The sequence below is a fragment of the Cotesia glomerata genome, linkage group LG9, assembly GCF_020080835.1.
Source record: "Cotesia glomerata isolate CgM1 linkage group LG9, MPM_Cglom_v2.3, whole genome shotgun sequence".
In the NCBI taxonomy this organism is placed as follows: Eukaryota; Metazoa; Arthropoda; class Insecta; order Hymenoptera; family Braconidae; genus Cotesia; species Cotesia glomerata.
This window is the reverse complement of record NC_058166.1, coordinates 633,197-646,740: the sequence shown is the minus strand read 5'-3', so window position 1 is coordinate 646,740 and position 13,544 is coordinate 633,197. Positions and strand designations below refer to the sequence as shown.

The window sequence follows — 13,544 nt, the reverse complement described above, 5'->3', positions numbered from 1 at the left end:
ATCACATTTTTACTAATAATAATTAAAGTAACGCGAATAATAATTATTTTGGAGCTAAAGCTCACGGATTTTGTTTGTATAAATGTAGAAAATTTTATTTCAATTTTTGAAGCCTGTTTTAGAGGCTTAGATGGCGTCAGAGGTCGAAAACTCTGTAGCTAGTCGGTAGAACGGGAAAAAAATACATTAAAATAATGCAGAGCTTGCAGATCTTTTTTAGTAAGGTAAAAGACCCCATTAGTGGCACTTTAATTGATTTTGCTATTTATTTAATCATTAATTTCCATTATGAGTATTTTATTTCTAATCTTTAAGACCTCTAGATCACACAAATGTTCAATTTTCATTTCAGGGAAAATCTTTTTAGGAAAAAAAAAAATTTTTCTTTTTCAACCAAACTGAAACTCCAAGCAAATTTTTAATTTCTTAATAATTCGGTTAAGATTGGTCACATTTTTAAATATTTTTCTCATATAATTATACTAGCAATTATCATTACTGATTTTGAAAAGTCTATAGAATCACAAAATTATTTATTTACCTTTTTTAAAATAAACATTATTAAAAAAAAAAAAAAAAAAAATGTTAAAATCAAAAGTACTCTATCCTTTTTATATAGCAAATCTGTTTACGTTGATAAACGTTCTGTCTGATTGTCCAGTTATTAACAATCTCAATACGAGTCTTTTAAAAGTCATCAAGAATATATTTTTGCTTAAATAATTTTAAATTCAATTATTATTAATTTTATAATTCTTTTTCTAATAAATGTCTTTGTAAATATTACTTTAGTGTTTATAATATATTTTTTGAAAAATTTTACGCATACGAGTTAGATCCGCGACTAAAGGGCTCAGTAGTATGCCACTAATTGGGTCAGGGGATTATTGGCCCTGCCATTAATGGGGTCATTTGAATAATGGATTTTAAATAATTATAAATAATGGTAAATTTGGAAAAATTAAAATTTTTTAAATTAATTATGTAAGTTTAAACATTAATAAAGGCTTTAAGTACAAAAAAAAATTAAATATTTGTACTTTAACAATAATAATAACAAAATCATTCTGTTAACTCCCTTCCTTATAGTGCCACTAATGGGGTCTTTTACCTTAATAATAAAAGAATTTAATTTAAAAATAAAAATTGGAATGAGCTTTTTAATAATGAGTTTTGGACAGCTTCTAATGTTAAACGCTTGCAAGCTCAAGTTTCTATCGACAGTTTTGATCCTGGAGATTAGAAAAATGCGAGAGCTTTCGACCGGAAGTGACTGGAACCCCGAAAGCTTTCGGTAAAAAATAAATTCAATAAATACCATTAATTATTTTAAGTAGATAAAATCTTAATCTACTTTGGCAGAATAATTATATAAATCTACGATACCTTATCAATAAAATATGAATATCGATTATACAATTATCGATCACTCGAACGGAATAATTTATCGTGTAAAATATTTTCAAAAAGTTTATGCTGATAAATAATTTACAAACGCAAGTCTCGACTCTCGGCAGTTAATGATCGATGAGCTTAATCTAAGGGTTTATTATTAAATGCTTATGGAATGATTTAACGAATAAATAAGAGGAAATTAGGAAAAGATCCCGTTATCCTGCGGAATAAATAATAAGTGAGCTTTTTGACTGGGAAGGGAGGGGAAAATTTAAATTTTGCGGTTAATAGAGGAGGTCCGCGGTTGCCTCAGCGCCCCAGGCGGCTGATTCCGGGCTTGGCTCCTCGACTTCCGGAGGTGGCTCCTCTGGTGGTGGATGAGCCTCGGTAGGTGGCGCCACCGTTCGGGTCACTCCGAGTTCAAATGTTTCCGCGGTAAAGTCCATTTTTGTTGGAGTGAAGGAGGCCAGGCCACCGCCACCTTTAAAATTTAATTATTTGTTAGTTTTTTTTTTTTCTAAAAAATTTTCTAAAAGTTATAGAAAAATTCTATGACTTTATGGAATTATTTTAGGATCATATAGGAGCGTTAAAATATTCTAGGACCTTGAAAAATTATTCTAGAATTATCAAGGAGTGTTTAGGAATGTTTAAAAAAATTCAAGGACCTTTTACAAACATTCTAGGACCATATGGGAGTCTAAAAAAAATTCTAGGACCTTTTACAAAAATTCTAGGACCATTGGAAAATTTTTAGGATCATCAGAAATAATTCTGGAACTTTTGAATAATATTCTAAGACCTTTCAAGAGTATTTAGGAGTCGGAAAAAATTATATAACTTCTTAGAAACATTTTAGGACCATCTAGGAGTCTAAAAAAAATTCTAAGATCTTTAAAAATAATTCTAGGACCATTGGAAAATTTATAGGAGCATCAGAAATAATTCTAGAACTTTTGAATAATATTCTAGGACCTTTCAAAAGTATTTAGGAGTCGGAAAAAATTCTAGGACTTCTTACAAACATTTTAGGACCATCTAGAAATTTAAAAAAAATTCTAGGATGTTTAAAAGTAATTCTAGGATCATTGGAAAATTTTTAAAAGTCTCAGAAATAATTCTAAGACCTTTCAGGAGCGTCTAGAAAGGTTGGAAAAAATTCTAGAACTTCTCACAACTATTTTAGGACCATCTAGGAGTCTAAAAAAAATTCTGAGACCTTTTTTACAATCATTCTAGGAGTTTTCAAGAGTGTCTAGGAGGGTCAGAAAAAATTCTAGGACCTTTAAAAAATATTCTAGGACGTGTGTGAGATATTTAAGATTAATAAAAATTTTTTTTTAAGACTAATAAAAATTCTAGGACAAAAACTCACCCAAAATAGGATTAGCAGCAGCACTTCCAATATTACACTGCTGTAACTGCGCCTGAGACTCAACAACAGTAGTAACCAATCCTCCAGAGTCTTCTAGATTCCCAGAATCTGGTCTGTCGGTCGCAGAATCTGAAGATGTTCCGCCGTCCACACATGTCCCCTCGTCTTCTAACATCGACGCTTCACTCGGGTACTCGAATGTCTTCGTTGCTCCGTCGTTGAATTGTATCCGGTGCTAAGTAAATTTATTAATTAATTATTGATTTAAGTTAATAGTGTCTGATTGAAAAGAAAATACAATTGAGCTTCCTAGAATCTATAACTTAGAACCTAGAACCGTGAGATAAATTTTAAAAATAACCACCGGAAAAAAGAGAGAGGAAATTGAACGGTGGGTAACTTCGCATAACAGTAACCGGTCACACTTGTTGGGTTTAATACTCTCGATACCGCGTCACATCCATATACTTTGAATCGCTAAGATTTTATTTTTTTAAAAATTTTTCAATAATTTTAACAATTTTTCGCATTACAATATCCATGTTTTGACTTTGATCGAGTATTAAAAATAGACAACTAATTATTTTTATGTCTTCGCCAGCATTTTAAGAATTCTTAGAATCTTAGCTTTAAGATTTACTATTCATTTTTTTAATTTCGACCTTTTTTCAAAAAGTTTTCAGCGCCCCCAACTCAAAAAATTCGTTTTTTCGCGAATTTTCCATGTTTTTCGTCTTTAATCCACCATAACTTTTATTCTAATCAAAATTTTGGAACCGGCTATCTGATTTTATCTTAAAGAAAAGACTATAAGCTACAACTTTTGTATCAAACTTTTTTTTCTAGGACCAATAGTTTCTTTAATATTAATTTCCGACAAACTTGTTCACTTATCAAGTTAAAAATTGTCCAAATAAATTGACCGTCAATTTAAAAAGTAACTACACCCATTTATTTCAAGTACGATCTGAAATTGCGTATTTAACGTTCTAAAGATGTCAATGTTGATCACAGTAATGATAAAAATAAAAATCTAAATAAAATAATGATAAGATAGGAACTTATAAATCGCTTTTCAGTTCATGCTATTTCCAACAAGATAATGCAGTAATATAATTTAATAATAAATTGCGCTGTTATGCTTTTTTACTGTCCTTAAGCGCACTCGAGCGGCAACTATTTTCTTCGGCGATTTACGATTATCTACAATTTTTTTTCTAAGGATCTAATTGAAATTTTTTGATCTTTTTTTTAGAGTCTTAAAAATTAAAAAAAAAAAAAAAATATTGCAAGTCTGTAATGACAATAAGTACCTCTAAATAATAATCACACACGATAATGTCAAGAACGAATCAATAAAAAATAAAAATCATGTAATTTAATTACAAGAAATTTCTATTGTTTAATATTACATGTTATTTATACTCTGGATGACATACTGATAAAACACGAGCGGTTATTACTGATTTAAATACCAGATTATGCAACCACTCTTTTTTAATTTTAAATTTAAATAAAGAAATCACGATTTTATTTTCCTCACGATCGGTTCTGTTCTTTTTTTTTTTTTTTTTTTTTTATTGTTTCTGCTGATTAAGTCAAACTCTCACAAGTCTTCATAATAATAATAAAATAAATTTAAAAATAGATGATGAAAGTAGCAAAAACTCGGTTTTTTTATTTTCAATAATCTTTTTGAAGTACTTAGATTAATTATTAAAATTCTGGGTATTTTTTTTAAGATTCTCCAGACTCTAAATTCACGATTAAAAAAAAAAAAATTTTAATTAGAAGCTGAGAAAAAAATTTTTTAAATTAAAATTTCGAATTTTTTCCAGCTTGGTTTTAACAATTTTTTTGGAGTACTGGGAATAATTATTAAGATTCCGGATATTTTTTTTTAAACTCTCTAGACTCTGAAGTCACGATTAAAAAGAAAAAAAAATTTTAATTAGAAGCTGAGAAAAAAAAAAAAACGGAAACGGAGAAAAGTGCGTATCGTTATTGTTCAAGTATTTTTATATATTTATTTTTAAAAACCGATGAGATTGCATGATAGGCCTGTAGATTGAGTTAATAAAAGCGGAATCTATAAGTCTGGGAACTTGCGGAATCATCAGACCGTGCTAGTACTTTTACTTGTAAATTTTATAATTTTATTCGCTAAAGCCTAGACCCAGACTTTATTTTTTCACGGATCACAACTCAATTCTTACTCAGATTTATGTGAGAAGTTTTCGATCTTTCTTAACTAATTTTTTTTAATAATGACATCAGAGTTTGGAGAATTAAAAAAAAAAATATCCGGAGTCTTAATAATTATTTCAAATACTCCAAAAAAAATATTAAAGTTTGAAAGTGAAAAAAAAAAAAAAAAAAAAAAAAAAAATTATTATTCTTGAAATGAATAAAAATAATGAATTTAATTACCTTGTGATTTCTAGGTGACCTGGACAAATTACTCCTCCCGTTAATTAGTACATTATCATTAAAAAAGGCGACATCGCATGGCGAGGGTGGCCCTCCAGACAGCTCCCAGTCCCCATCGTCAGTCGTCGAGGCGTCCAGGGTCGCATCTAGGACAATTATTCCGTCCCCCTGTGAAAAAAAAATTATTGTAAAACCTTAACCTTGACAATTGTCGCTAAGTAGTTAAGTAGAAAGTTAATTAAGGGTCAATTAAGAACTATTAAAAACCGAGGTTCTGCGTTTTTGATAGAGTTCTTTCATTTGGCAATTAATTACAGGGTAATTACTGAAGATGGAAAAAAAAGCTGGGAAAAAAGTTGTAGCTGGAAGTGTCTTCTTTGAGATAAAATTTGTCCAGGTCCTTAATTTTGATTTAAAAAATAATTGTGATCTTTTTAAGGACCAAAAAGATGGAAAATTAAAGAAAAATCGGGTTTTTTGAGTTGAGGGCGCTGAAAACTTTTTGAAAAAAAGTAAAAATCAAAAAAATTAATAGTAAATCTTAAAGCTAAGATTATAAGGATTGTAAAAATGCCGGCAAAGATATAAAAATAATTAGTTGTCTATTTTTAATCTTCAATCAAAGTTTACAAATTTAAAAAGTTTTGAATTTTGAATTTGAGTTTAATGTTTTTTAATTTTTATCTCAGTAATTATTGGTCCTAGAAAAAAAAATTTGAAACAAAAAGTGTAGGCAAAAGTTTCTACTTTAAGAAAAAATTTGACCAGTTTCAAAATTCCGATCAGAAAAAAAGTTATGAATTTTTGAAAATGTAGAAAAGAAGATAAGATTGAAACTAGGAAGGTTTCTTATTGCCAATGCCGGTTGTGAGAGTCAAGTGCACTATGTAATCCATTAGCAATGTAAATAGCATACAAACGTGATATATTTATTTATAAACTTCGATATGAGTTGTTGTTTTATTTACATTTAAGAAATGACGAGCCGTGTGTTGACTTTAGTGTGAGAAAATATTTTTTATATTGGCAATTGTTGCTATCTTCTACTTTGTATTGTAAATAGTCATTCGAAAGTTCATTTATATTATTCTATTCGTACTCGTTATAACTTAACGACACACTTTGTCTGCAATTTTCATTTATTTCTATTTGTATAAATAGAAATATTTAACTCGATGGTAAAAGTTGTTAGAGAGTTTACAGAGGGCAAAAACACGCTTTTTTTCTCTTTATGCCTTTTTAAATTCACAGCTCGATAACTAACCATCGCTTCATTAAACTCGTCACTTTGAATTAAAGCCTGACTTGGACTAATCGATAGACCTCCCTCATCATTCAGTTTTAGTCGATAGAAAGCGAGATATCTAATTTTAAAATACTCGTTTATTTATTTCCCAAAAAAATTACTGGATTAGTACTGATTATTACTGGATTATTACTGGATTAAAAATAGACAGCTAATTATTTTTTTATGTCTTCGCCGGCATTTTTAGAATCCTTAGAGTCTTAGCTTTAAGATTCCCTATTTATTTTTTTGATTCCTACATTTTTGAGCCAAGTTTTCAGCGCCCCCAATTCAAAAAACCCATTTTTTTTAAAGAATTTTTCATGTTTTTGGTAATTAAAAAATTTATAACTTTTTTCCTAATCAAAATTAAGGAATCGGGTACATTTTATCTGAAAAAGGAACCTTTAGGCTACAATTTTTTTTTTTTTTTTTTTTTTCTAGGACCAATAGGAACAGAGATATTAATTATTAAACATTGAAAATGTAAATTTTCTGTTAGGGTGGATTTGAAATTTCATTTAAAAATTAAGTAATTGGTCAAGGTTTGAAATATGACCCCAAGCTGTAACTTCGGCTTGATTGATCAAGTTACAAAGTACGAGTCCGAAAGTACAGTCAACGCTCTCTGTATTGGACCTCTCTGTATTTGACCGCTCTCTGTATTTAACCACATTCTTCCTCTGTATTTGACGATTTTACACAGCTCTTATGGATAAGGACGAGTCAAATACAGAGAATGGTCCTGTACGGGCGAGTCAAATACAGAGAGCATTGACTGTAGAACAAAAAAAAAAACAAAAATTTTCAGTCGGTAGTTAAATATTTAATGGAATAAATAGTAATCGGATGGGAGATTAGATACCATTATCTAATCAAATAAATGCTTTAAATCTACGTATGACATATGACATGTATGTTTGGATACTGATACGTTTGTATGTATGTTTATATATCATATATTTTTTTAAACAATATTGCACCCGTGTTTATCAAATATCGTTGTTTTAAATAATTAATATAGTTATTGGAGCTAGAAAAACAAAAAAAAAAAAAAAAAAGTTTTATACAAAAGTTGTAGCTAAAAGACTCTTCTTTGAGATAATTTTTAGCTGGTTCCTTAATTTTGATTAGAAAAAAAGTTATGAGGTTTTAAAGTAAAATTTTGAAAAAAAAAATAATAGTATTGAAGACAGTGCACAATTACTTGGAGATACATATGTACAAAAATAATATCCTCGAACGGAGTTGGTACTCAGGGATTGAGAAATAGCCGAGACGAACCGGTCGCATACCGGATCCCCCGTAAAAAAACTCAAATGAAATAAAACAAAAAGGCAAAAAACAAAAAAAAATTACTATACTAAATAAAGAGACAGGATGCTCGACAAAAATAGTCGGTTGACTGAAGGCAAAGAAGTACACAAAAGAACACAACCAAGAAAAAATAAAAAATATAAAAAATTACATGGGCAATAAGACTCAAGGGCTCGGAATTTTTCGTTCCATTCACAAGAGAAAGGATGTGCCGGTAATAACACGCTTTTTATACGGTTCATGCATAGTACTTTCATTCAATGATAAATAATCATCATAATTCATAATTAATAACTCGGCATTGGAATTTTCGTTGTCATCGATCTGGCCTACTTTTCGCTCCGGACAATTTTATTAAATTTTATCTCTGCTCCTATTGGTTGTAAAAAAAAATGTTTGGGACAAAAGTTGTAGCTTGAAGACTCTTTTTTACGATAAATTTTAGCCAGTTCCTTAATTTTAATTAGAAAAAAAGTTACAGACTTATAATCATCAAAAACACGGAAAATTCCTTAAAAAAAAAAAAAAGGGGGGGTTTTTTAAGTTGGAGGCGCTGAAAACATTTCGAAAAAATATTTAAATAAAAAAAATAAAGAGTGTTTCTTAAAGCTGAATCTTTGAGGATTCTAAAAATGCCGGCAAAGACATAAAAATGTTAAATTATCTATTTTTAATCCTGATTTAAAGTTTAAAAATCCAAAATTTCGTAATTTTGATCTCAATATCTTAACTAATTAATATCTCGATAATTATCAGTCCCAGAAAAAAAGTTTGATACAAAAGTCGTAGCTAACAGTCTCTCTTATATAAGAAAAAAAAAAAAAAAATGACCGGTATCTCTATACTGATTTTCCTACAAGTTACAACTTAAAATAAAAAAAATTGAGTAAATTAGCTCCTGAAAAGGATATTAAACAATATTCCAGGTCGAGGCAACGACACGGGAGGAAAAAAAAAAAACGGGTTAGACGTTTAGTTGGATTGAGAAAGGACTCGGTGAGTACGAGCTGATGGGCAACGAACGCGGTTGTAAAAGGTGATAACGGATCTCGAGTCTCGAGACATGATTTAACGTCGTCTCAACGTGTTTTACTCATCTGTCTCTTTCCTCTATGTATAAATACCGCTCTAGGATAGCTCAGTCCCTCTATGGTCTACATTCACCACTAAAAACTCACATACGAAACGCACACATGACCCCAGATTCCACGTAATCGCTGGAATGCCGTTCAACCGACATCCGACATTTTTTACTCCCTTTTACAGCTCCGTCTATCGATCTCGATCTTGGTTCCTATCTAAGTTACACCAAAATGTTTCAAGTTTTAGTCCAAAGACTCTTCTTTGATCCAAACTTGGTCCGGTGCCTTTATTTTTATTATGAAAAAAGTTATGAATTTTTTAAGTAACAAAAAAAATGCTGCAAAAAATCGCGAATTAACGGGTTTTTTGATTTGGGGGCGCTGAAAACTTGTTGAAAAAAAGTCAAAATCAAAAAAAAATTACAATGTATCTTAAAGCTGAGACTTTAAGGATTTTAAAAATGCCGGCAAAGACATAAAAATTTTAAGTTATCTATTTTTAATTCTGGATCAAATTTTAAAAATTAAAAAAATTGACAATTTCGGCTCTTACTATCAATCTTTTATAATTTTTATCTCCGGTTATTGGCTCGAAAAAAAAAAAAAAAAAACATTTTTTAAAAAAGTTGTAGTGTAAAGTTTCTTCTCTAAGATAAAATTTAATCGGTTCGACAATTTTGATTACGAAAAAAATTATGTTAACATAATTTCAGAGTTGAATTGTCCGAAAGTTATTTTAGTGAGATAAATAAGCATGACGAGTTTAAAGAGCATCAAAATATATAATGTATTTCGAAACTATACTTTTACATTTCCAGCAAAGCGTATGATAGAGCGAGCTAAAGTTGAATAATATTTTTCGCCGGAAGTGTGAATGAAGTTAAAGAGAAAAAAACAAGCACTATTGATAAGAACTTCCAGGATAGGACGCATGTCCGGAATTTGACCTCGAATATTAATAATAATACATTATTATGTTTTTTTTTTTTTTTTTTTTTTCCTTTTAAATTAAACGCGTTATGTTTTATTATATATTATGAGGAAGAGGCCAATTGTTTGTGTTAATTCAAGTAGCATGTGTCAGTACAATTGCGCTATTTAATCCTATTACTGATATAATATTGTTTACGGTTTTACATTCCGCGGTTTCAAATATTCCGAGATAAATAATTTAGGTCGGTTTTTATAATTCTATTTTTTATATCAGTTTCAGTTGGTTTAAAAAAAAAAAATTTGTAGTTTAAAGCCTGCTCTTTATGATAAATTTTAGCCAGTTCCTTAATTTTAATTAGAAAAAAAGTTATGAATGTTTTTAATAATTAGAAAAAAAACTGTAAGAAATTGGAAAAAAATGGATTTTTTGATTTAGGGGCGCTGAAAACTTAAAAAAAAAAAAAAAAAAGTTGAAATTAAAAAAAATTACAATGTATCTCAAAGCTGAGACTTTAAGGATTTTAAAAATGCCGGCGAAGATATAAAAAAATGTTAAGTTATCTAATTTTAATTCTGAGTCAAAGATTAAAAATTAAAAAAATTAAAAATTTCGGCTCTTATTATCAATTTTATAAAATTTTTATCTCCGTTCCTATTGGCTCTAAAAAAAAAATCTTTTTTTTGGAGTTGTAGTAAAAAGCTTTTTTTATAACCCAAAATTTAATTGACTAAAAAATAAAAATTCTAAAAAAAGTTATGAACATATAAAAAACTCACCTTAGTCTTCTCCCTCTTCCTCCTAATAATCAGCCCATCATTCTCAATATAATCTGGCACATCCTTCCTATTGCTAAAATTAAAGACCATGGTGTTGTTCTGCTGGTTCCAGGGCTTGTCCCAGAGCCCGCCATTTTTGACCTCCTCGGCGTTCTTCAAACTTACCACCACCTTTGTCGGCTCGCTCTCGATACTCTTCACCCTGTTGATAAGATTTTTCTCCAGCTCCCTCGAGCTCAAACTTTTAGAGCTCACCAACGGCCTGATGATCCCAATTTGTTTGGGTTCCTTCCCCTTGGAAGAATTTTTCTCCAGCCCATTTCCGTTTGTTTTGACCTCTTTTTCTTCACTCCCGCCATTCACTCCCGGGAGATAATTTTTCACCTCATTGTTATCATTAAAATCAAACTTTACACTTTCACCGGCTTTTGAAATTTCTTCTTGAGATTTTTTAGAAATTTTCTTTACTCCTAAATCCTCTAAAGTTTCATTTTCTTTAAATTTTTCCGAAGTATCCACAACGTCAATTTTTATTTTTTCTTCAAAATTTTCCACTATTTTTAACTTTTCAAAATTTTCAAACCTTTGTAACTTTTCAAAATTTTCCAAAATTTCCAACTTTCCCGACTCTCCACTTTCCTCTAAAATTTTCCACTCATCACTTTTTGCTAAAACTTTACCATTTAAATTTCCTTCTTCAAAAGTTTCAACTTTCTCAATAACTTTTCCAAAATTTTCCACATTTTCTCCATCAAGTTTATCTTGAAAATTTTCCCCTAATTTCCCGGTATCAATTAATTCTGGTATAAAATTCACGACTTTTTCAAAATTTCCGACCACTTTCCCATCAAATTTTTCTTCTTCAAAAATTCTAACTTTCCCCAAAATATCCCCCACTTTTCTTCCATCAAATGGTTCTCCATCAAAAGCCCCCAAAACTTTTCCAGCATCAGGTTTAACTTCCTCAAAAGTCCCCACTTTTCCTTTAACTTTCTTTTCAAATTTTTTATCTCCAGAAATTTCCCCCGAAATTTGTTGAAACTTGCTAACAGCCTGAGAAACTTTAACAATTTTTTCAACAACGACCCCATCTTGGACAACTTTCCCGGGGACTTTTCCCGAATTTCCGAGAACTTTTCCCACCTTGACAACCTTCTTTCCCTTCATGCTGTCATTGATCCCCTTGAAGGTGGCAACTTTAACCGCAACTTCCCCCCTGGGCTTAAATTTTTTAACAGTGGACTCAAAAATCCTCATGGTGGTCTTGACCAGGTCAGGCGGGGGTCGTTCAGTTTCCGCCAAAACGGGCCTCAATCTCTTGGGCTTGAGGACACCAGGAGTCAACTTGGATTCTATTTTAACAGAGTTGTCCACGAGGATGATGTCCGGGTCCTGGAGGTCGTATCTCATCAGAGTTTCAACACTCCTGGCGCGTTTCATCGAGTCATTTCCCCTGGAGGGGTTCCTAAATCGCTCGGTCCTAAGCGCGACACCTCCTGGAGAAATTCCAGGTCCAGGTCCGGGAGCAGGAGATTTTTTGACAAACTTCCTGGTGTCATCCCCCAGGAGGTCCTCCAAGCTAGCGGCCCTGCGAAAATTAGACCCAGTTAAATTTTCCTTGGTGAGGTTCAAGTACTTGCTTCGGAGTCTGTTGACGATTCCCGGACCGTAAGCGAGTTCTTCGCAGTCGCTGCCGTCCGGGTGTAAATACGCGTCCGGTTCTAGCCGCATTTTGCAACAAACTGACTTTTGCCCGACTCCCGGCTCGGTTTTCTCTTGACTGGAGACGCCACCGGTGGCGGTTTTTAGAACCTGGGGAATTTCACTTGCACTTGCACTTCCACTGGAATTTATCGGACTGGTTCTTACCTTTGAGCTCTGGGGTGCCTTCGAGCAGGTTGACGATGACGAGCCACCTGGGGACGACACCACTGGCTTGTTTTTACGCCTTTGGATCAGCTCAAGCTTCCACTGTGGTATGTTATCTGTCTCCGTGGCCATTTTTTATAGGTAACTTTGCTTTGCTTAGTTTTTTCACTGCACTCAAGATTGTCACTTTTATTGTGTTTACATTTAGCTTTTTAATGTTTGGGAAGATGGAGATTGTTACGTGGTAACATTTAGATGGAAGTCACGCAGCCCACCGACGCCGACAGGGTTCCGCGAAATCGAAAGCGACACACCTGCCGCTGCCAGAGCTCATTGCTAGGCGTTATGTTATACAAGGTTTCGGATCAGAGTGAGAAGGATTGACGAGTGGTGGGGCGCTCCAGTTGGTAGCAGAGGACGCCATTTTTAAACAGCGGCTGATTTTTTAATTTTTAAATGTGAATTTACTATTTTTTTTTATTATTTTATTATTAATTTTATTATTAATAATAAAGTTAGCTGACGATTTTAATTTTTTAATTTTTTTTTTTTTTTTTGTAATAAAATTTAAATTAGAAGAAAAAAATATTTTTTAAAAATTGCACTTGTAGTTTTTAAAGTGTTTTACAAGTGAAAATTTTTTTTTAACATTTTTTCAATAAAAAAAAATTCTAAAAATTTTTAAATGTCGGCTAACTTAATTTTCATCTTTTTGTCACATTAAAGTTAACTTAACAATTTTTTAATTTTATTTAACAAAAAAATTTTTTCCAAAAAATTGCAGTTTTAATTTTTTTTAATTTCTAGAATAATAATAAAGTTAGCCGACGTTTTTAATTTTTTGTTTTTTTTTCTCTCATTAAATTACAACTAAAAAATATTTTTGAAAAATTACACTTATAGTTTTTAAATTTTTTTACAAATGAAAATTTTTTTTGATAATTATTTTAATAAAAAAACATTATAAAAATTTTTAGATGTCGGCTAACTTAATGTTGATATTTTTAGATGGCAATTTTTTTTTTCCCATAATTTATTTTTTATAAAATTATTAAAAATATGCTAAATTAATTTTTATAAT

At 30.9% G+C, this 13,544-nt stretch overlaps 1 protein-coding gene across 2 annotated transcripts; it reads right to left on the bottom strand.

The window, feature by feature from the left end:
- Positions 1 to 1,297: 1,297 nt before the first annotated feature.
- LOC123271693 lies at positions 1,298 to 12,679 on the bottom strand. Of its 2 annotated transcripts, XM_044738079.1 has the most exons (5): positions 11,554 to 12,679; positions 10,595 to 11,511; positions 5,201 to 5,368; positions 2,771 to 3,005; positions 1,298 to 1,876 (listed from the first exon to the last, which is right to left on the bottom strand). In XM_044738079.1, exons 1-5 carry the CDS (start codon positions 12,593 to 12,595, stop codon positions 1,680 to 1,682), a joined length of 2,559 nt encoding a protein of 852 aa, XP_044594014.1. In that variant the 5' UTR covers positions 12,596 to 12,679; the 3' UTR covers positions 1,298 to 1,679. The 2 variants fall into 2 exon arrangements, with proteins under 2 accessions (XP_044594014.1, XP_044594013.1); XM_044738078.1 differs by having other exon boundaries at positions 10,595 to 12,679.
- Positions 12,680 to 13,544: the final 865 nt, after the last annotated feature.